General features: G+C 40.1%; 3 protein-coding genes across 3 annotated transcripts in view; 1 reads left to right on the forward strand and 2 right to left on the reverse strand.

Annotated features, from left to right (window-relative positions):
* Positions 1–6,103, reverse strand: part of LOC124154362 (proline-rich protein 12) — a 47,177-nt gene extending 41,074 nt beyond the window's left edge. The window contains exon 1 of the mRNA XM_046528080.1: positions 1,949–6,103. Within this exon, the coding sequence (XP_046384036.1) occupies positions 1,949–2,440 (492 nt within the window). The 5' untranslated portion in view covers positions 2,441–6,103. The remainder of the gene's footprint in view (positions 1–1,948) is intronic.
* Positions 2,362–13,624, reverse strand: LOC124162821. Its single transcript, XM_046539487.1, has 2 exons — positions 12,565–13,624; positions 2,362–2,406 (listed from the first exon to the last, which is right to left on the reverse strand). The coding sequence occupies exon 1, from the start codon at positions 13,129–13,131 to the stop codon at positions 12,664–12,666; it is 468 nt and encodes a 155-aa protein (XP_046395443.1). The 5' UTR covers positions 13,132–13,624; the 3' UTR covers positions 2,362–2,406; positions 12,565–12,663.
* Positions 13,625–14,531: 907 nt separating this feature from the next.
* On the forward strand, positions 14,532–22,115 carry LOC124162828 (dnaJ homolog subfamily C member 22). The gene is made up of 5 exons (XM_046539498.1): positions 14,532–14,891; positions 15,024–15,171; positions 15,262–15,469; positions 17,601–17,868; positions 19,909–22,115. Exons 1-5 carry the CDS (start codon positions 14,652–14,654, stop codon positions 20,116–20,118), a joined length of 1,074 nt encoding a protein of 357 aa, XP_046395454.1. The 5' UTR covers positions 14,532–14,651; the 3' UTR covers positions 20,119–22,115.
* Positions 22,116–23,724: the final 1,609 nt, after the last annotated feature.

Genomic DNA, 23,724 nt, shown 5'->3' on the forward strand with positions numbered 1-23,724 from the left:
CAGATTTCTTGGCGTTGTGAATGTACATTCAAATGAAAATATCACCCGAAAGTCAAGGTATTGGTCGCGATACCTCATTCCTTCACGAATGGTTTGTAGATAGTGAAATTCCAAGCTATTTTACGCGTTTCATCACATGAGATACTTATGCACGAAACATAGGGGTTTAATGATTTTTCCGACACACGAGAAAACGCATAATAATTATCTCGGTGGAATTACACTCTATTACATAAGAAAAATTACTATTGCACACCTATGGGAAAATGAAAATAGAGTATTTAATGCATAAAAATGCTTTGAGAAAAATTGGGATTGTTTTCAGCTGGGAGGAACGAGGTTTCTTTCGTGTATCGTGGAAGGTTATTTGAGGCTCTTGGAATGGAGGGGATCCCATGGATGGATGCTTTGAACGTAAAAATGGGAAAATATCAAATAGAATTTTTAATAGGTATAACCACACAAAGAATATAAGCAGTGATGAAGGATTTTAAAATCCATTTCGTAGAACATAAATAAATTAAACACGATTACAAAAGCCAAATATGCACTTTTTTGTTTCATGCAGGCCGACAGGGCGGAATGCATGATAGCTTTACTCTCCCTTCTGGTGAAATATCCTCTGAAAAAAAAACTTTCCATTACCGCCATAGGATCGGAGCCTGTATAATCTGGGTCATACCGCGGAACAAAGTCCCAAATGAAATCGATGAAAGTATTTTATTCTCATCATACTTTCACTCCCAATCAACTAAGATAATGATCCGCCCAACTCAAGGACATGTGGGTACAAGCGCATCGAATGACAGGAGTAGAACTGAGACACGTGACGATTCATTTATTCCACTATTTAGGCTTTCCCTAGGCGATTTCACGCTTAGTCCTGAGTTTGAGATTATTGAATTAAGGCCATAATATTTGACATTCGTATTTTTAAAAAATGTAAAATTTCATACTTCGCTTCGTGGGACTCCATTATGACACAAATAAAAGTTTAACTTTTTCCAATTTGATATTTATCAATTACCAAACAATTGAGTCAGCTGTTGACAGCCTTTTCAGCCTTTCCAAAATAACTGTCAGCAACTTAAACCAGTGTCGGTTACTTAATAAATACTCAAGAGGACTTTGATCAATTTTACATTAAAATTGTATCAGCATTTTTAACTTTTTGGGTATATTCCTTTCCTATTGGAAGAATTCTTAAGCAGCTTAGCAAGAAAATACCCTGGCTTAAATTACAACAATATGGATATAGCTGGGTGGCAATCATAGAATGATCATATCGCACAGGTGGGACACAGATGGTAGGCTATGCCAAAAAACCTCAGCCGTGAGCGTGGGCGAATGTGAATTTTGGGAGCCCTCGTCCCACGAAAATTTAACCCTCATCCCTCCAGCGGGACTGAAATAAAAAACCCGGAACATCCAACTCTCTTGGCGGCCAATGTCTACTCCCATCAGGATACCGTCTCCAGACCACCCCCCCCCCCCTTACTTTGAACCGAGCGCGTAAAAACGTAAGAGTATGTTTTTTTCAAGGCTGGTCAATGACAATTAGCATTATCATACTTAGTGGAATTCTTAAAGGATGTGATCGTGTGTGAATACTTACGCACCATGATCCGCAGATACATTATGTAAAACAGGTGCTTTAATTTAACTTTAGTACTGAATCGAAGCTGAAACTATTCTCCTTTTCGTTGCAGAAGCGCGAAATTTGCTAAGTGAAAATTACCCACAGGCGAAGCAGTAAAGCCTGAACATCCCTTTTTTGATACAGTAGAAGATTTGAATAAAATTTCAATTTACAAGAAAATATTTTCGGAAAATTGAGCATTAATTAGATAATCTCATGCATTTTACAGTGGACATAACTTGGAAAACTAATAAATTTCTAAATGGACAATGACAAGAAGCTAATTTTTTTATTATTGAGAGCATGTACCACAAGGCATCGCCTTGCACCCATAGATTTTTTCCCTGCTTTCTCTCTGCCTGCACTTGCCTCTTTCCACTTCATGAGCGTGACGGCCGCCCCGGGCCCACCTCCTCCGCCTCCGCTTCGGCGGCCGCCCTGCGCCTCCAGCTGCCCCACCCCCGACGACGACATCCCTCCTGGGCCCATGTCGTCCATGGCGTACATGGCTCCCTTGCCCCCCACGAGCAGGGGCTCCCCCTGTCTCCCACCCAGCGGACTCATGAAGATGTGCGTCCGGTAGTGGCCTCCGTACGCGTGGCTCTCGCCGTCCATGGCCCCGCCCCCGCCCCCACCGCCACCGCCGCCGTGGGTCTCCCGGCTCCTCCGTCCGCCCCCGGCCTTGCCTCCGCCCCCGAACCCGAAGAACCCCCGGCTGCCCCCGCCGCCGCCGCCCATGATCCCGCGACTCCCACCTCTCTCCTTGTCTGCATGGAAATTACGCCGGAACATTAGATTCATGGCTGCCGGTTGATGACACCTTCCGGGTCCACAAAAACACAACAAAGTCGACGGCAACGACACCGACAAAAATACACACAAGTAGTTTATGGCACACTTAAAATATACGGGGAACGGGTCTCTTCTCTATCGTGATTTCGGGTCGGGAAAGCATGAAGGGCAGCAGTTCTGACAGGAGAGGGAAATGGAATTTTACCGCCCTCCTAAAAGAAGAAAAACAATATGAGCAAAAAATACATCCACTCCCGCGACCTCGCTTGACGTGGGACCGCTTTAATGTCAGTTTTATTATTATGCCCCTCACGAAACTTGATTTTTTTACCCTTCCCTTAAAAAATCACAAAACCCTTTCCTTGTCCACGAAAAAAGGTCGTCACACTCTTCGGAGTATACACGGTCGATCAGGCAAGGGATTAGGTGAAAGGGAAGATGAAAATACCCCCTCTCTAAATGTCCCCTTCATTCGCGCTGGTGTTTCCATCCACAATCAGGCGTGTGGTCCCGCGCCTCCCGCACCCACGGACCACAACACCAGTGCGATTCTCGCACTCGACGACCAGCGGAAACTTCATGACGCTCGTCCGAGACCACAGCCAACGTCAATCTCCACCAACTAACGATAACAATCCACAAGGAACATCACAAAGGAACCCGCACACACACTGGAGACAAGGGTAGGACCCCATCCTAACGATATTTGCGCTTCTGAGCGGGTTTTTAGAGGGGTTGGACACACAAAATACGTCGCGTCCCTACCCCTACCAACATAAAAGGGCAGCTCTCACGGTGACAACACGGCACACTGTAAATTGCGCACGATATAATGTATTAGGTTGGTATACCAGAACTTCGAGGAAGGGTATCACCTCTTTTCGCCACAAGCCACGGCAAATTCCCTTCTATCACTGGCTCCCGGGCCCTCACCAAACCGACGGATTCCTACCCAATAATCCTTTGAGTTTAGACTGAACGCGTTGGGGGTCACTGGGTTAGTATTCCAGGAGCAGTGTCACTTTATCACCACAAGCCTCAACGGATTCCCTTCTATCACTGACTCCCGGGCCCGCACCAAACAGACGGATTCTCTCCCAACAACCCTTTGAGTATAGACTGAGCTTAAAGTCTCACTCCCCCGGCCGCACGATAGCTCCTCTCCACCCCTCACCCCTTGGGATTCAGCCACCCCGACTCTTCGGCAAAGTTTCCAAACCGTCTCCCCACACCACGGACCGACTCTTTCTCCTCCTCCTCCTCCCATTCGGAGTGTGTCGTCGTGGGCTGAGGCCGCGGCGCTAATAATAGCGCGGTGGGCTATTGGGGGTGCGTGTGGGACAGTCCTCCTACTTTTTGCAAGGACTCCACCACCACTATCCCACCATTACGCGACAAACCGCCTCTATGCGTGCGTACCCACATTTCGCCCGTCTCACTGAGCACAGCGTTATCCTTTGAATAAAAAAAAACGAAGCTCATCGAGCACTTACTCAGGCAGGAAAACTTCACAAAAAATTTAATGGAAGGAAAAATTCAAGGCAGAAGACAAAGAGGACGACCGAAAATTTGGTAGATGGAAGTATTGGCGGTGAAAATGGGATGAACCTCGCACAATGAAGGAGAGAGAGGAAGGTTGATAAAAAGATTTATTTGGAATCAGAGGCTGCAGCAACCTTTAAAAGAGAAGGAGCTAAACCCAAATGAGAATCAAAACCTCCCGAAATTCTCACAATGTGACGCTATTCCCTCCGTCCTTCAAATACCTACGCGCATATAGTTCCCGCATATATTTCTCTCCTCCCTCCCTTGCCACGGTCTGTGTCCTCGTCCCACCTTTTCCCTCCCATCCCAGAGGCTGCCGAAAAAGCATGCTCTCTCGCCGAACCAATCTATAAGAGTGCTTCCTCCTCCGGATTTCAATAATCTTCCGCAAGGATAGGAGAGGATATCACGTTATGCTCTCTCTCTCTCGATACGGATTCCCAGAGTATACGACTCCGCGAATACAAGTCACGGGCAAAAATGAAGATGGTGAAAAAAAATAATAAAATGCATACAAATGTATATTCCTTATGCGGGAAAAAATACGTATAGAAATGAGCGAATCAAACGAAATGTTTACGAATCCCCGATCGCCGAGTGGACTTGCTATAATATCAACCAGTGCGGCTCGTCGGGGAGTTTTTTCACCAGCAATCCCGAACTACACGCTGCTGCCGCCGCCACTGCGTTCGAGTCATTACATTAGTCGCGAGACGTCGGCATGAAAGTCATCCACGAGGCAAAATAAAAATCTGCATTACGTTTCCCTGTAAATAAAGAAAAAATTCTGCGTAGCGCGAGTGCAAATTACGTAAATGTCTTGCGCTTTCTCGGAATCCATTTGAAACGCGTGAGAACTGGAGTCGGTGTAAAAACTCCCGCCGCAAAAATTAAGCAAAACAAAAAATAATGAAATACGTGCGCTCCGGTGAGGGGATGGGGGAGCAAAGAAAAAAAGTCCAAAGCATCGCGTGACTCCCCATACGAACGGTAAGGCACGCCGCCGCGTCCAAAGATTTATTTTCCTTTCGCATGATCCAATGGCGATCTTTCCTGAGTGGTGCCTCACCCGAAAGGCTTTATAATGTTGACCCTAGTCGGTTATGTCACGAATGATTGACAAGGGTAGTCAAAAGGGAGGCGTACCCTTCCGTCCCCATGTGTCATCGTTTGGCTCGGTAATGGATGAGAATCGTAATATCAAGTGCCGTCACGGTCAGCCTATGCGCGCGCGGTGCGGTGAGAGTAATGCATTCGTCTAGATATGGGTGGAGTAAGCCGTGATGCCATTATATAAAAGATTTTACATACTACCTGTTAACACCCGAGAGCATATTTGATGGCATGAAAAAGATGGAAATAGTTTCAGAGGACGCGACGCTACGTCGCAGAGCATTTTATGAGCGACATTTCGAAACGACGATGAGGGTGAAACGAGGAGACCCCTTTCATTACTTACTTACGCAAGCCATAATTAAAATTACTGCCAAATCTCGGAGGCAAAGGATAGTTTTGAATACATTTGCCTAATCTTTCGACAAGGACTATTTTATACCACGTCATAATATTGACAAGTTGTTGTTTAAAACCAAGTGAACAATGTGGGATCCAAGTGTTAAGAAATACAAGAGAAATTATCGCACTCTGCGCATGACACAATGAATTATATGACAAAACAAAGATCACGTAATAGATCCGATGGATAAGATTGGCCGACTGAAATGGTAGCGTTGGTGATACCTTTGTTTCATTCTGATTATTTCGATCGAAAATTTCATTTCCATTACATTTAATAATCACGAAGCATAAATGCCAGCATTAAAAAAATCTATTAATAAATACCTAATTTACAATGTATTTCCATTTCCCATTATAACACGGAAGTTTTTTCAATGTTGGCCTCGGATTTTGACCTATGCCCAGGCACATTAAGAGTGCTTGAAAATACCTATTCCGTGCTTAGGACACCATTGATACCTAATGCTTTGTAAACTAAGCGGCTATCAATTTTCCATCACCTATTCTGGCTCCAGCAGAGTAGCGATAAGGGGAGTACCTATTCGAAAAAATGGATAAGGAAAGATGTTAATTTTGTGACATATTTTGGAGTGAAAGAGGCAACTATACAAAGAGATTGGGCTTCATTTCTCGTGTTTGGTAAAAGGATACAGTCAATTCTTCCTCCCGAAATTGTGGCATACGCGCCTTTAGGTCTTCTATCACCTGGTCTCTTTTCACGGCCTCCTCAGCCCCGAGGCATACCTACTATTATTATTATTTTGTTTTTTATCTGAATTTCATGTTTTCTGGTTAATTACGAGGTACATTCGGAAAGTAAGTCCCGTTTTGAAATAAAAAAGAATAAGTAGAGATACTTCAAAGAAGTGCATAACACACATCTCTACCACTCTTGCACTATTTTTCGACGTAAATCCCGTGATTTTCCTGGTACTTGTCATAGCGTGGCACAAATTTATGTTAACCCTCTTCGTAGAAAATCGCCGCCAGTGAAGTCAGCCAAGAGGCAACATGTTCTCTCAGCACTTCGTCGCAGTTGAACTGCTGAACGCCAAGAAAATACTTCAGATATAGAAACAAGTGAATTTCGCTTGGAGCGAGATCAGGATTGTACGGAGGATGATCAAAAACATCGACAAACAGCGGCGAAGAGCAAAAAGAAAATGTACCTCATGGATGAATTCACTAGCGGCAACATCCTACGAAGGGGGTGTACATAAATTTGCGCCACGCTGTGACAAAGACCTGGAAAATCACGGGATTTACGTCGAAAAACGGTGTAAGTGTTAGAGATATGTGCTATACATTTCTTTGAATTATATCTCTACTTGTTCTTTTTTAATTTCAAAACGGGACTTACTTTCCGAATGTACCTCGTAATTAACCAGAAAACATGAAATTCAGATCAAAAATAAAATAATAATAATAATAGTAGATATGCCCCGGGGCTGAGGAGGCCGTGAAAGACACCAGGTGATAGAAGACCTAAAGGCGCGTACGCCGCAGTTTCGGTAGGAAGAATTGACTGTATCCTTTTTACCAAACACGAGACGAGAGTTTCTTTGAATTATCTGTGCTTGCTCTTTTTTATGTCCAAACGGAACTTACTTTCCGAACGTACCTCGTGTATGTTAACAAATAACATCAGCGATTTCCGCGAATCACACTTCGGTATGAAGCTGTCATTTGTCAGGAAGCACTGACTAGTTGCAATAACGTCATTTCGCTTAGCCAAGCGGCAGAAAATTCAAACGTTCATGTATCGTATACAATACGCGAGGACAGAGGAGGTTGAGAACTTGAGGCTGGTACTGACGCGGATATTTTGATAAACGGTATATTTTCATGGGAAAATGAAAATATAATGACATCTACGGAATCGATGGGATGTTCTCTCTGGCGATTTCGTAGATCGTAACCCATCTGTTTCTGGATAACCGCTGGCAGAATAGTGACATCGGATTCGAATTATTTTCGCTGGCCAATTTTAGATTTAGACAAGCTGGAACCATTCTAAAGAGAAAACCCAGACAGCATGGCTCCACGAATAAAACTGAGAAAGAAGTCGGTACTAAAAGACAAGGATAAGGGTTGAGAAATAAGAACCACAGATCAACGTTATGGCTTTTCTTGGTATTAGGAAGACATGACCGAAAATTATTGAGTTGATGGTGAAGAAAAACGACTTCGATATGATGATAAGGACGGAATAAGTCAAATTCATTATTTTTCTTTCTGTGCAAGCTGATAGACTTCGCGTGATTAAATCGATGTCTTAAAATATCCTTTGGCTCGAATGCGTACAATAGATTCTAATTATAAAATATCTTAATATTTCTCAAAGTAATTTATCTGATTTCCACGTATAGCAGATCGATTGGGTTTTCTAATCAAGAGTGCAATATTTTGATATCCCAATGATGACTTTACATGGGGATTATACACCGCTCTCACTGAACATTTTCTTTCTGGGGAATATTTTCATCAAAGACAGTTTTCATTTATATCCATCTCTATTTAAATCTTCGCCTTCCATTAAACTTCTCTGAAAACATTCACGGAACATCTTCAAATCCATACTAAATTCCGAAAAGAATTCTCGCGATCGCAAACAAATTTCGGCCCATCGGGAAGAACTTGTGCTAATTCTGACAGCAATACCCTTTGGAGGAGGAGTTCTCGGGTTTCCAGTCGGGTCCAAGGATTTTTCTCCACCGACGTTTCGAAGGCTAAGTCTGCCATCGTCTTCAGGGTGAATTCAATTCATTCAGCCTGAAGACGATGGCAGACTTAGCCTTCGAAACGTCGGTGCATAAAAACCCTTGGACCCGTCTGGAAACCCGAGAACTCTTCCTCTAGTCTACCCTTATTCTATCCACCCATCCATCTAGATTCACCCTGAAGACGATGGCAGACTTAGCCTTCGAAACGTCGGTGCAGAAAAACCCTTGGGCCCGGCTGGAAACCCGAGAACTCTTCCTCCAGTCTATTCGCCGGGAAAACCATAGATCCTTCAGCAATACCCTTTTTTGTGTCTCAAAAATTTCTTTGATTTTCAATTAACATTTTGTGGGCATTTTACGCCACAAAGGATGAGAGAAAAGCTATAAGAAATTGATTTTTTAAGTGTCAATTTCTTAAGATGAAGGCTGCCAGACCGTAATTCAACTTTTTTTTCGAGTGGTCTTCACTAACGAGCGCTCGGCACCAGTCTTGAAAATATTTTGAAAATTCTACGATCCCATCATTTCAAACTCTTTCGTGAAAAATACTCTACGGAACGAGATGCACCAAAACATTTCGAAACAAGTTTCACAATCATCCTCGACAGCATCTCAAACGGACTGCTTCACAGGAACGCAGAGACTTTGTGGAGGCGGAGTGTCTACTCCGCCCTAGAATTACATAATATTGCACCGAAGCCGCCCCATAAAGTCCAAAGTTCACCGAGACGTGTTCCCCAAAGTTATTTTGAATTTTTTTTCCACACGAGTCCCGCAGGGGACTCTCTCCTCCTGAGAAGTTGGCATTCGACGGTCATTTTTCTCAACGGTCTTTTAAACTCGCCCACACTTTTCTTCAAGTCGTAAAAATAAAAATATGTGAGCGCTCCAGTGAGGGAGTTCTTAATTGGAATGTGTAAATACGTTCTTAACTGCCGCGGGAAGGGAGGGGAGGTAGGTGGGCACTTCGGTTCCCGTTCCCCCCTCCCTATAATTACTCTTCCCCTCCGGCGAGATGACCCGCAAACCCTGCAAACGAACCCCTTCCCCTCCGCTCCACGCCCCGTGTCCCCGAAAAGCAGCATCCTAACCCCCTCGCGGCGTTCGGCATCCTTCCCTTCCCAACCCCCCCTTCTTCCCCCGTAATGTTTCGCTACACCCAGCCGCGCGGCTCTCTCCTCTCGAGCCAACTTGAAGTTGAGCCTCAAAATGTTGTTCTCGCTGCCACACGATGGGTGACGTCCTCAGTCTCTCTATTTATAGCGGCGCAGGTGACCAGTGACATTTTTATTTCTAGACCTCCATCCTCCTCCCTTTCCGTCTCCATGTGACCGACTCCTTCAAGAAAGAGAGAGATCTCCCCCGACCCCGTTCCCATTAAACTCGTGCCCTCGTAACCCTTTCTTCCTGGCCACCCACACTCCCCCATGGATGTATCACAGCCTCGCACCTTAATCACGGCAGCGTCTTTGCAACTTCCTCCCCCCCCACTAATCTACCCGTGTGTACAACATCTCCCTCCTAGAGGACTCTTCCGCTCTTCGAAGTAATTTTCTCTGTTTTTCTCTATTTTTGTTTCGCCTCCGCCGTTCCCTTTTGAATTCTCCGCATTTTCTTTTCCGCAGAGCCCCTTACGAAATAAAAAAAAATGAATGGAGTGGAGAATCTTCGCCGTGGCCGCGCGGTGGCAGTGCAAGGACGATTGGCACTGTGAGTTGGGTGGAGGAAGTAAAAAAAAGATGGAATGCATGCGGGCTCGCAGGTAAAGGTGAAGGCCCTGCGGGAAACGAGCTATGCGGAAACCCCGCAGCGGTATTTCCCTCGCATGCTGTCTCGCGGGAGAGATATGGCGAAGGTAAGGGTGGAAAGAACGAAAAAGAAAAAAAAAACGATAGGATTAATAAAAAGAAGCGCATTCTTGCTCCTTTTCAAAACAGGGAACCCCGAGGCTCCAGATGATCAACTAACTCCTAGGGAAAAAATCGTCAACCCTTTTTTATTTTTTCTCGCGTGTTTTTCCAAGAAAGTCCGGGGCCTTGGAGGTGAGGAATTAAAGTTCTTTTTATTTATTTTGTTTGATCAATATCTGAATCAAAGGAGCTCTCCCACATGCAGACCCGACTAGAGAAAAGGAAGAGAGGATATAAGATACGGTGAGAATGTAAACACTAGGGTGAACCTCATCCACCCTCATAAGACGTGCATCTAATGATTGATTGCGACATACACAAGCACACATATCACAAGAAATCACACCATTAAGCTCAATATTCCGTATAACTTAACAATTAAAATCTTCAATGTATTATTTATTAACTCAAAGTATGTTCAAAATACTTTTAAAAATATAAAGCTTACTGGCATCCAGTTATATAATGTTAACCAATAAAAGAACTTCTGCGCCAAGTACAATTTAAAGACAGTAATTATTGCGATCAAATATAATATTTCCGAGGCGTCAAATGTTTTAAAAACCACTTTCATGACTTAACACAATGTACAAAACAACTATATCCCCGGAAAATTAAGTAGAATCACCACAGATTACATAATGCAGCACAACTTTTTTTAAACCTCTAATTAGAATATGACACAGCAAACACTTTAATACAAAAACTACACTACATTAAAACATCATGAAAAGTATCCTTAAGTTAAATTTTCATATGTATTATTTCCACTCGGGATCACATTATTGCATGCCATCATTATGATAATGCATTAGTCACAGAAACTGAAGGAATTATCGACAAGGTAGTTCTACTCATGTTTCCATGAAAGAGTGCTAAAACCATATGCTACTTTATCCACTTATCTCAGACTAATAGAGCAGTGGACTTAAAAAAACTCTTCTCTATACTAGTGTGGACACTAAAAAATGTGTATGAATTACTAGCTTACTATTCGTCAAATAAATTGAATGAAACGATTATGATGTACCTACTTTTGAGCTTAGAATTACTTTTCTGCCTCAGGCGATGGTAGAAAAATATTATTTCTACGTTGTTATTCCGCCGTTTCATTGAGTTTGTGATTCCTTAAATCCACTATTGAACCTCCTTCCCCTTAACTTCTTTGAATTTAGACTCGTCTCTGAATAACATAACACTGCGGGGGTGGGTTGATTTGGTTGGAGCGAAGCTGAGAACCGCAATGACGGCGGGTTCTTACGACGAAAAGGAAAAATGCGATGGTGGTTGGCGTAACATGGTGAAACTCCTTCATGATGCACAAAGGTTAAGAAAACACTTAGCTGTTTCACAAAATAAAATATATTGCGACCGGTTTCGATACAGCGTATCATCATCTGGCCAGATGATGATACGCTGTATCGAAACCGGTCGCAATATATTTTATTTTGTGAAACAGCTAAGTGTTTTCTTAACCTTTGTGCATGACGAAAAGGAAATTTTTCTAAGTTTATTCTATAAAAGATGCACAAAATACTCCATAACGGAAATGAGTAAAATTTCAAGATTTGTGCAAATTATACCCAAGACGTAACCGCTCATTCAATACTACATCATCAAATTAATTCTTCCATAAATGAGTATGCTTACGCCACCACATCACCAAGGGAAAGTAAAGCGCATTCATAGGGTGTGCGCCTGGACGAAGATACGAATATAAGCGAATGACCGTCCAGGAAGATGGAATTATCCTTGTTTTGTGAATCATTGCTCACTGACAACCGCTCGTATGCTTTTCGCTAAATTTGAATTTCTTGGATAGAGGTTTCACGGACTCTTCTGCAGACAAAATTTTTATTTCCACCAGCACAAAATAACTGGTTACATGGAATAAGCAAACTCAGCACCCACATTTCTCAAAAGCACGCTTCGAAAAAAGCTAAAGAGGAGCTTTTTCAGCAAAAATGACGACACCCCCATGGCCGCACATCAATAGGTTCCAGGAAAACAATAATTTTTTCAGAGCGGTATTCAATCAGTTATGTTGTTACAGTACTAAAGAAGAGAGTATGATTCAAATTTACCATTTTAAATGATTTATTCATGTTCATGTCGCCACAATATGATTGATTGATCCGCAAATGTTGTATTCTTAAAGAGAACAACGCTGTCTACAACCCTAGATAAAAAGGCTGTATCGTGATGCCGCTCCATTCGACAATCCTAACACCGGCTGTCCGCGTCCGTCCAAAATACTACCAAAGCAACACATTCATTACCACAATCTTTCCATGCACCAAACACACACAAATGTTACAAATAGCCTCATTCTCACTCCACACACCCTCACTACCACACACGCAAGCACTCTAGGACCCAACCAGGCTAGCAAACAGAGATGCACACACGGCCACACACACACACAGCATGGACACACGGTTTTATCTTATTTCTTTTCGGCCGCGAGCGTCGAAATTCCCCTGGGGAGTAGTTTGGCAGAGTGGATGGTTTCGCGGTCCTCCCACGACACCAGCCGCTACTTTCCTTCCTCCTCTTCGTACTCCTCGTACTCCTCCACGTACTCCTCCTCACCGCCGACCACCAACTCCACGTCCTCCTCGTCTTCGTACTCAGTGCCATCGTACTCGTCCACCTCCTCGCCCGGATCGTGGCCTTCGTGGCAGCAGACGAAGCCCTCCTCCGGGTACATCACCGTCACGGGCCGAATGCGGCCGCGGCTCCGAGCGCCGGTTCCCGCGCCCTCGCCCGACCACGAGGTCCGACCGCTCGCCGAAGTGGACCGTCTCATGCCCCCTTCCACGCGCGACGTCCCGCAGCCGTAGGTGCAGTAGAAGCCGTCCACACCGGGCTGGTGCACCGGGAGCTTGTAAGGGTACAGGGGCTGCTGCTGCACGTTCACCTTGGCCTTCTTTTTCCTCGCCTTATCGTCCTTCGGACCCCTGTCCCCGGCGAGGACCACCGCGGAGGAGTTGGCGTCCGCCATGACGTCCGCTGACGTTCGCCGGAGAGTTGGAAGACTAGAGGCTGCCGACGGAGATGTCAAGTGTTCCCGCCGATACTCCGATGTTGCGGGAACCTGCTCGGCCCGGTTTGAATTTTTGGGCGCGGGAGTCTAAGCCAGTCGGCGAGTATCCATCCCAGCCGTCATCGAACGAACGATCCGTGATATCCCCGGAGTGGGACCGGGACGCAGCGGCAGCGCGGGCCGGGGAAAATCAAGGTTGTGGGGGGTCCCACTCGAGCGGGTAGTTGAAATTTTCCGCCGGTTTCCCCTCACCGGAACTCCGTCTTGGGCATGTTGCTCACGGCTCGCGAGCGTTGTTTACCGGTGGACCGATCATTCCGGCTCCTCACATGACGCGCCATGTTACTCTACTGCGACTCCCCATCCTCCTTTGCGCCAACTTGTACCGCCTCCCTCCAGCCCGCCCGCCTGCACCGACTCGCACACAAACGCTGCGCCCGATCTCCCTCCCTCCCGCACCGTCACTGCGGGAAGTGGCTGAGGTTGGGGCATGGATTCTGATGCGGATGAGGTGGAGCCTGCATGGGAAGGGAGGGGAGGTAAGAAGGGGGTGGATAGCGCCAAGGGAAAGGTGGGAGTGAGAAATGGAGGGGGGAGGAGAGAGGAGAAAGACACATGGCACCGAGAAAATGGAGTGGGGAGGCGCGGTGCGCAAGTAACGTTATAAAATTGATGGAGGTTTGGTGGGGAAGCTCTCAAGAATTTAGATTCCTCGAAAAGTCATTGTGGCATGACGGTAAATTGGCATCTTTATGGTATTGATTTTTATCTCCCTCTTTCAAAGCGTACAGGAAATATTCCATGTTTGCGTAAGAAATCTTCAATGCTGAGTAAGAACGGTCCAACATCTGAACCAAGAGTGTATTGATCTCACATCGATAAGATGTGAGCTTTAAAATATTATGGATATCGGTAACTAAACGTCCACTAATTATGAACGACGTGAAATCCCAAAAATCTCAAAAGGGACTTTTTTAATGCATTTGCTTGCAACCTATTTCCGACATATACCTCTGAGACAACAAATCGATATGGAGAATTTAATTTTGGTTAATTCCACATTTTGGAATAGCTTATTTTCGTAAAAATATAACTCGAAAATAGTATTTCCAGACCTGAATTTTTAAATTTACGTCAGCGAGGCATTATGAAAATATTTTATAATTGAGAAAATCGACGGAAAGCACCATTCTCATAACAGGGCCAAAATTTGTTGATAATTCTTTGAAATTAGCCAATAAATTACTTCCATAACCATACAAATACACTTTTAAGGGGAAATTAGAAATTAATCAATCAATTAAGGCATTTCAAACATTCAGCGAAGAAACAGTTGAAGAACGAAAAACAGACGTCACTCGCTGTACCGTTAGATGGAAATTTTATTTTAGTCGTGTCAATGAACTTCTGAAAAGTATTCGGTGTTTGTGCCTTATGTGTCTAAAAAAGTGTTGTAACTGGTAGAATATTTCAACAGAATGGCTAAAAAGAGTGTTTTGACTGCATATTTACTTTGGCTATTCGGTGGCTTTCTTGGATTACATCATTTGTACCTGGGGAGGGATGCTCAAGCTTTCCTATGGTGGTGCACTTTGGGCGGCTATGCTGGATGTGGCTGGTTGAGGGATATTTTACATATTCCCGAATACGTCGCTGATGCCAATAACGACGAAAGTTTTTTGAAGAAGCACATAGAAAAATTACGAAAACATGACAAGGTATGAATAAATTTGCTTGCGTGTAGCAAAAGTGTGTCATATTTCTATTTTTCGCCGTGATTTTGTATAATTCATCTGCTATTGTGCCAACTTTAGTTTAAGCTTTTTACTCATCTACTTTTGCATTTTTAGCCTCCGTTTTCCACCAATAGATTTATTGGAATGGTGGTTGTTGCCTATCTTTGGAGTTCTGTGGTATTGCTTGCCATTCCTGAAGATGAAGTTTCCGGAATTAACTGGCATTGGCTAAGAATATTTGCGCCATTAGGCTGTGCCTTAGGTAATTTCAGAAAAAAGGTCCTTATATCATCATGTATGCCCGCTCGACGTAATATGTAAACGAAGGTTGATTTCCTCCTTGTTTTTTAAGGCGTTTGGACTGTTGGAAATATTGGCAGAGAAATGGGAACAATATGGTGGGCACTTGGTGCAGCGTATGCTACTTTTCCCTTATTTCAGTACTTGGTTGTCGACGAATCAAACTGGTTGACTATAATGACATTTTGCTCTGCACTTGCCTTTGATATGAAGTCAAAGCAGTGGAGAAGAGTTCCTGGCAAGAAGAAATCGCTTCCAAGGTGAGAATAACGTAGCCATTTACTTAAAATGTATATTGTGTGCTTCAGAAGCTTTAGTATTATTATAATAATATGTGCATATGCATATATTATTATCAATATTATATTACTGTTTTAATTCATAAGTTCAAGATAAGATTGGTGCGTGATTATTCATGTTACTTCATGATACTCCAACTACAAAGGAAAATTCCCCACCATTATAAATTCTTCCAACCACTTTAATTAGCAATCTAGAGGTTATGGAAACCACAAATGTGAAAGATACAGTCAAATTACATGTAAGTAGTATGTAGCACAGAGACAAGTATTATGTGGCATTCAGGCGCTTAAGGTCATTGAAATGAAAATAAAAGGTATCACATCTACCTAAAATTAATATATTTTATGCAAGAAATCTCGGGTATCATTTGTCGAGAAGCAGGAATTTGACGAAGAAAACAATCAATGGAATACCAGAGGAAGGAGAGGTTGGTCAGTAAAATTTAAAAATTTGAATAAAAAGCTTAAGACATTCCTGTAAGACAATGCCAGTTGGTGTAAACCTGGTCTTAATTACACTGATCCTATATTGAACTTTACTTATCTTTCAGTCTGCATTCAAAATTACTACTACAGCCTTTACTATTTTGTTTTCAAAATATTTTTAAATCCAACACTTTGGGTTGGTTTATGCGGTACATTGATCCGTCTGGCAGTGAGTTAATGTCTAAATGTGTGAATGCGTGAAAGAACACAAAAATGCACAGTGTAACCACACAACATGTGCAAATGCATGAACAGAAAATTGAACCTGTTCTAATTTGGTTCATGCATTAGTACATGTTCTGTTCCAGTCCACCAAGATCGTTCAAGATTTCACACATTAATTCGTATGTGTTAATGTACTGTGTAAACAGGCCATTAACCCCCTTAGTGCAATCCTTCTTCCTGGAGTACTGGCAAGAAATGCTGAGGTTATTTTCATAAAATGTAGGAACTGGGGAAAAATAATACAAAGCTATTTTATTACATATGTATGTGCGGTTTTTTAAAAATTGATGTAGTTAAACTGGTTAATATTGACTAAATATTTTTATGTTCACTGAAATAAGTTATAGCAAAGTAATAAGTTACCGCAAATTAAATAATGGGCTACGTAAGAGCTGATATATCGGGCCGCTGCACTTTTCGCCTGAGTGGCAAAAGCCAATATATCGGTCCACCGCACTGAAAGGGTTAAAAGGCCTATCATCTGCATCTCAAAAATATCCCTATGAATTGTGTCATGATCAGTGGTGAATCCAGGATAGGAACAAAGGGGGCCCTAATTGGGGTAATCTCGTTGCAGTAGTACGGGTGTGAACGAAATTACCATTCTATGTAATGTAAATTGGATACTTAAGAAGTTGGGCTATAGCATCTTCCCCCTCCCCCATAGATCCACCACTGGTCATGATGTATTTGTATTTCAGCTTGAATAGTTTGATACCTGGAAATTATGTAGTGAAACTTCTCCGCTTTTATGCCACTACCATCGCCAATAATATGTTCTCGGTTTTTCTTAATTTGAAGATTGTTTTAACACTAAGTATACCATGTTAATTTCATAACTGTTCTTGAAAGTAGCCAACTGTAAATTTGGGTCCATGTAAATGCTTAAACTGTAAATTTTGTTAATTTTTAAGTTTTTTCAGCATTTGTGTAGCTCCCTATAGGTTTTCACTTTATCCTCAAGTAACGAGGTGGCTCACGTAGTTAAAGGGTTCCCAGTCTTTATTAGGGGTATCCTGTTTTGGTTCCTGGCCATGGGGATGATTTCCTTTCTGTAGAACTTTCATCCTTGTAAATTTTCATCATCTGGAGGAGATTTGGTTTGATAAGAGGGAGAGAGAGATTATGGGCATAAAAATTATAGTTGTTGTTGGAGAATATCAATTTTATTCAATTATGAATAATGCTTGACTTATAATATTTTTTAAATTTGTAAATCATCTCATTTTTTTACATTTTAATTTCTCTTATGATTATTTGATAGTAATAGAAGAATGTGTCTCAAATTTATACATTCTCTATCTAAATTATTTAGCCTGGAAATGAGTGGAATTGTGTGTGCGTTAATTTGCTGTAAATTTTTTTGTGTGATTTTTAGGAGATTGACCTTGCTGTTTGTGTGCTGTGCCATATACCTTTCACTTTGGGGAAGTTTTTTCTATTTCAACGGAAAAGTAGTTGACAGTGAAGGAGATGAAGTACCCATTAGTGAAGCAATACACCACTTCTTTACATCACCGTGGTGGCTTGATGTTCAGCAATCATTCTACGACACATGGACATTTGCACAGCAACATGGTTGGGCAGAAACATGGAAGCAAATTATAGATCTATCAGATCCACATGGAGAGCTTAATGCATACAAGGTATCATTATATTCACTTTCCTATTTGGGAACTTGATGTTGTTGTTTTCATTCCATAATATTTTACCATGTATGAGAATGTTGCTGTGGTTATTTACTAGAAAATGCTTGCAAATGTAAGATAATTGTTTCACCTGAGTAAATAGCACCAAGTTTTATGGTGACATCTCATTCTAACTGTGATAACAGTATTTCATACATGAATTTGTATCTCCATAATATAATTCTGGAGAAAGTATGTACATATATACAATTATGCATTTATTAAATAGTTCTCCTGCCCATGAATCATCATCACCACAAGTCAACAATTGTAAATTTGGTTTGATGCAGCTCTCAATGTACTGAAGAACTACTGCTTTTGGTAACTTGAATGTTTGCTGATTTGGATCCTTTGGATTTGGGCTATATATGTACCTTCTATATTCCATAGATTAAGTACTTCATGCCATATTTTACTCCCAGAAATTACTTTGAAAATAAATTTCACTCTTCAGAGAGAAAGGTGGCTTTTTTTACGATCAAACTGGTGATTACTTTTTTCATCACATGCACATTTATTTTTAATTCTTAATAAAATTCTACCTGAAGATTCCAGCATGTGAGCTGTTAGGATACTCTTTTGTCTGTAAAAGACTGAAATTTCACTGTTAAGTTTTGTTTATTTTGATCGCTCTGATCATTAGAATCACTAGGACTGCAGTCACCCTGCTCACTGTGTCATTGTTGCACCCCTTCAACTGTGGTGTCACCTGTACACACCCTCCAGGAGTTATATACACGTAAACTACTAAATTTTGTTTTGAAGTGGGTGTATATGTAGGATAGGAAAAAAGAGTAGGGTAAAAAAGGAAGATTTAAGTGGAATATAATTATTGGCAGTAACCTGTATGTTTGTGTCACCCCATGAGATAGCTCCTCCTGGGTGTATATGCAGGTCCTTTCATCACTGAGAGTTAGCTACAGCAATCTCAAGTTATTTTAAGAAGATAATACTGCAATCATGGTACGATTTGCTTATTTCTTTGCTATCTTTTAGTCGGAGATCACTAGTAATAACAACAATGGACACTGTGGTGCAGTCCACCCCTACAGCTATGTCATCAATTCAAGCTATGATCGCATGATAACTTCATGGAAAATTATGACTCATGACTGGAAAAAAATTAATGAAAATCACCATTTCAGTGGCAAACATTTTAAAATAAGTTATAGTTAGCATAAGTAGTATGCAATTGAAAATAAACTAATGAAACCGAATAATTTAAATTAATTTGATAATTTATTTCAAATAGCTAATTCTTTACACATAATAGTGATACATTGGAGTTTGGTTTTGAAATATGTATGCATTTGTAAGAGAGAAAAAGATTTTGCGGAACTCCTATTTCTCTGGATAATCTGTTTGGATCATGTATGTTTATTACCAATAGTTCAACTTAATTTTCCTTTCTCTGTGCTATCTATGTATTTGATGGTGCAGATCTTAGCAGCTTTTTTATGAATTTGTATGATATCTTGTTTGCTGGACAGTAAGCAATCATTTAAAGTTTGTTTGTATCAGAGATATGTTGTCTGAAAATTAAAAATTGTCTCAAAATCTAATGAGAGAGTATATACATCTCAATAATGTTCTACCAAATTTTACCTAATCTCTAGTTTTAATCTACTCTTCCCTCAAAGTTCTTCCTTGCATTTTAAAAAAATTACTTATTTTTTCATAATTCTTTTATCAACAAATTACGTAAGTTACAACAGATTTTCCTACATATTCAGTGAGAAATGTTAGCATAACTCATATTTGCTGTTGATCAGTGATTCCCTCATTAAGTCAGTGGCTGGTTAATTTGACAGTGCTTTTAATCTCATTATAGAATATAGATACATATTTAGTCAACAAATCATAAAGTACTGTATCAGAGTTCCATACTGCTCTATCAGAAAATAATCTACAAGTACTATTTTCCTTCACAGTTTCATACAGGAATACCTAATATCTGTTGCTTATTAATTAATGATTTTCTGGTTTGACTGTTTTCAGGTGTTACAAGTGTCGAATGGAGCTAGCCAATCAGAGATAACATCTAAATGGCGGGCTCTTTCTCGTGAATGGCATCCGGACAAAGTGAAAGATCCAGAGAAGAAGCTCCTCGCCCAGGAAAAGTTCATGGAAATTCAGCAAGCTTATGAGATACTCTCAAAGATTAAAAACAAGAGGCGGATCCGAAATAAGATATCTGATGTTGATTAATATGATACTTTAATATTTGTTGGACTACTGTTGTGCTTCCGTAAAATCATTCCCCTCATTTGTCCACTGTAATGGGAGAATTTCAGGTGCTCACCGGTAATCCTTTTTGATTTCTCAGTGTGGGGAATATGATTGCTCAAAATGAGGTAGTTTCAGAAAAAAATTAATATTGTATCATTAATGGGGTGTGAAAAAGCAGATTAGTCTGTTGTAGACTGATCTGCTTTCTAAGTAGGGTTCTAGAGAGATTGTTAATTTTTTATGCAGTTTCTACTACGTTTTGTCTTTAAACTCTTGACGTTAGAATTTATTTGGGAGTATGTGTTGGATTTATTATGCGACTGTTGGAATTAATAGGATCCAATGAGAAAGAGGCAAAGACTCAAATTAACTAAAGGTAATTCCTTAATCAACCCAAGATTACATTATATTGTTAGTCAGCTTAGTATGGTAAACAAGGAATATATCTTTAACATGAACACATAGCTTCTGAAGCAAAGTTGCACCTTCTATAGCTATGTGGAAAATAGCTTGCCTCTTTTCTCAACTGATTTAGGAAGACTGATGGACTCGATTTTCAGTGATAATGGAAGTTATTTATCTCTTTATGACTATTTTTAGAAGAATCTCTCCTCACCATAACAGAGGTCAGTATTTATTTTGGATCTGTCCGAATTAAGAAATTCAAAACTGAATTATTTATATTTTTCTATCCTTGGCATTGGCACATTGTTTCATCAGTATTGACATTGACATTACATATTTTTATATCTCGTTGCATATATCAAAGGCTTATAATGTCTACTTATTGATTAAGAACAGAGTTTTTAGTCAAAACTTTGATTGCCAGTTTGAATTTTCGACTGGTGATTACAAAGCTCAAAAATTTTATCTCACCATTAAGAAATACTATCAATTTAAACTCTGCAAAATACTCATTTTGTTACAGCTTACATTCCAGAAGGCTAAGTCATATGTCTTTGTTTTAAGAGAGAAATGCTTTTGTTTTTATGCTTGGTCATGTTTTAGTTTTATCATGTTCTGTATGTACTTACAAAACTCAAGATGTGATACAGTTTATGTATTATGTTCTCATCTCAGTTGAAAATTTTTATTCCTATTTATTCAAGAAATATTGTATGTGGGCTCTTAAATTATGTCATTTTACGTTTTGTATTTTCATTGTTTCACATTAGCTCTATTTTTACACATTTTTATACTGTCAAATTGCTGCTAGTTTTTCTATGGAGAAGTAATACCTATCTAAATTAGATATCTATTTTTTTGTAATTGATAAGTTCCAAATCTATTTTAAAGATTAAGTTAATGGTATAGTTCAGGCATCACAAACATATACTTTTTTTGCAACTTCTTCTTGATAAATATTAATTAATATCTAATTAATATCAATTGGCAACTGTTTTTATAGCTCTTACACTTTTGAATTCTTGTTATGTACTTAAATGTGTTGTAATGATATTTATTTTTGAGTAAACTGTTAATATTTTAGATTATTTATTTATTTGCAAACACATAATTGAATGAGGATAAAGTGTAAAAGCCATTTGTGATTGGAAGGGGTTAAGACAAAGGATAATATTTACTTATACACTGTATTTTATTACAGTGAAAATCCTTGATTTATCTTCTCAGGTTAATTAAATTAACATTATTGAATGGATATTTTCCTTAGAGGAAAGTTTGAATGCCTAGAGATGCATTTTGTGCTTAATTGCTGTGTGTGTAGGTGGTTCTTCTTGTCTTACATCATATTTTATATATGTGCAGTCCATAATCACATAAGGCATACATGCTAATTTTTTTTAAGGAAGGCCTTGGTTTCCTAGCATCTTTTGATGCAGTGGTTCTCAAATGTATGAAAATTGTTTATAGTATGTATACTATCATTAATTTGTTGCCTTTTAAATTCATTTTTATACTGTACTTTTATTATATGTTACAAATTTCTGAAGAATAAAACTTTACCTTGAAATTCAGGTAGATATTTCAGTCTTGAATGCATTCTCTATTTGTGAGGGAATTGTAGATAGATTAGAAATTACATACCTAGTATTGAAGAAAAGCTGAAAACAGAAGTGAATTCCAATTTGGTTAAATAATTTATGCTCAGCTCTTTAGTTATGTAAACTTGAGACACTGGCTGTATTTGCCATTTCAATCGCTTATAATTTTCATATCAAGCGCAAAGCAATACTTCATGTTACTAAAGATATTATCACACCAGCTACCTGGGACATATTTATTTGCTCTTTGTTGCCCATGAAAACAAACATCAGCTAACATTGGTGGTAGCATGTTTTCTTTCAAACTAATTTTATCAAGTGTTTATTATTAGGTATATATATTTTACTTCTTGAGCAATTGAGAGCATAACTATAAAATTTGTTCCAAGTCTTGTTAATTTGCTGGAGGTCATTATTGAAGTAAAAAAACAAATCACTGATTCAAATAGTATTTTGTAGGGAAAAAATGTTTCGCTCATTCATATTGAATTTCTCAACACTCAAATGGTAGATATTTACATAGTGCACTCACAAAATACACATTTTTTCTTCTCAATCGCCTTAAAATGGTATGTAAGGTATGGGATATGTGATTTGATGCAATTTTTACGTGTAATACACTAATGACAACAAAAGTCCCTAAGGAAACTGAGTGATGTGCCCTAATGCTGAGAGAAGGTGTAAACCATGTTGATAGGTGTGCTGAGTCAACATATTGTTAGTTTGGCGTACGGGTGTAATTTCATCAAATACATATGTCATTCTTAACTCTAAGGAAAACATTTTTGCTGGAATTTTATGGGGGAAGGAAAGATAGAAACTCATTATCAATGTAGATTAGGCATAATGGACTAATATTTCCCATAGAAAAAAGTCTTGCTGTGAAAATACATTAATAACTTATTTTCATACTGCACATTCGAGTGGGACAACTCTCCCTAAATCATAGAGCAACAGTATGCCATAATACTGTTGCTCTATGATTCTTATATGAAACTTATAATGGAATACCACAAAGTTAATAATGAGTTAGTGAATTTTATTTGGTATGCAGTAAATATGTATGCAGACATGTGGGAGACTACCCATGGAATCAAACACATTTTCAGTCACAGAACGCATTTCTTAGAAAACCATGAACTTTAAAAATATGGTGGCTGTCAATACGACTTCCTATTTAAAGAAAAAAAGATAGAGAGGCAGGAAAAATGAGTCTTTAAAGAAAAAATATTTGTGCAGGAATTATGTATAGTGAAAAGTGTTGAATTATGAAGTTGAAGTCCAGGTCCCCAGCTCTTACCATACATAATGCATGGGGAAAATTTCCCATAATAAGCTTCAATGATAACAAAACCTGTCTTAAATTAAGGCACATGTGAGCCTCAGGAAGGAAACTAGCTCATCTTATCCATATATTGGATGATAGAATTATAAGGAATTCCTTGATTTGACAGAGTTGAATGCCAAATGTTGGCATGAACGGTGTAGTCTTAGAGTCATCCTGTGCTTGGAAATGAATCCTTGTAATGGCGGTGGAAGATCTTGATCTCTGAAGAAAATTGTATAAAAATTTCAAACAAAA

The sequence above is a fragment of the Ischnura elegans genome, chromosome 1, assembly GCF_921293095.1.
Source record: "Ischnura elegans chromosome 1, ioIscEleg1.1, whole genome shotgun sequence".
Taxonomy (NCBI): domain Eukaryota; kingdom Metazoa; phylum Arthropoda; class Insecta; order Odonata; family Coenagrionidae; genus Ischnura; species Ischnura elegans.

Coding starts and splice junctions, on each gene's coding strand:
- LOC124162821 (XM_046539487.1), bottom strand. CDS start 13,131: ATGGCGGACGCCAACTCCTCCGCGGTGGTCCTCGCCGGGGACAGGGGT.
- LOC124162828 (XM_046539498.1), top strand. CDS start 14,652: ATGGCTAAAAAGAGTGTTTTGACTGCATATTTACTTTGGCTATTCGGT. Junction 14,892..15,023: donor AATTACGAAAACATGACAAG/GTATGAATAAAT, acceptor TTGCATTTTTAG/CCTCCGTTTTCCACCAATAG. Junction 17,869..19,908: donor GAGAGCTTAATGCATACAAG/GTATCATTATAT, acceptor GACTGTTTTCAG/GTGTTACAAGTGTCGAATGG.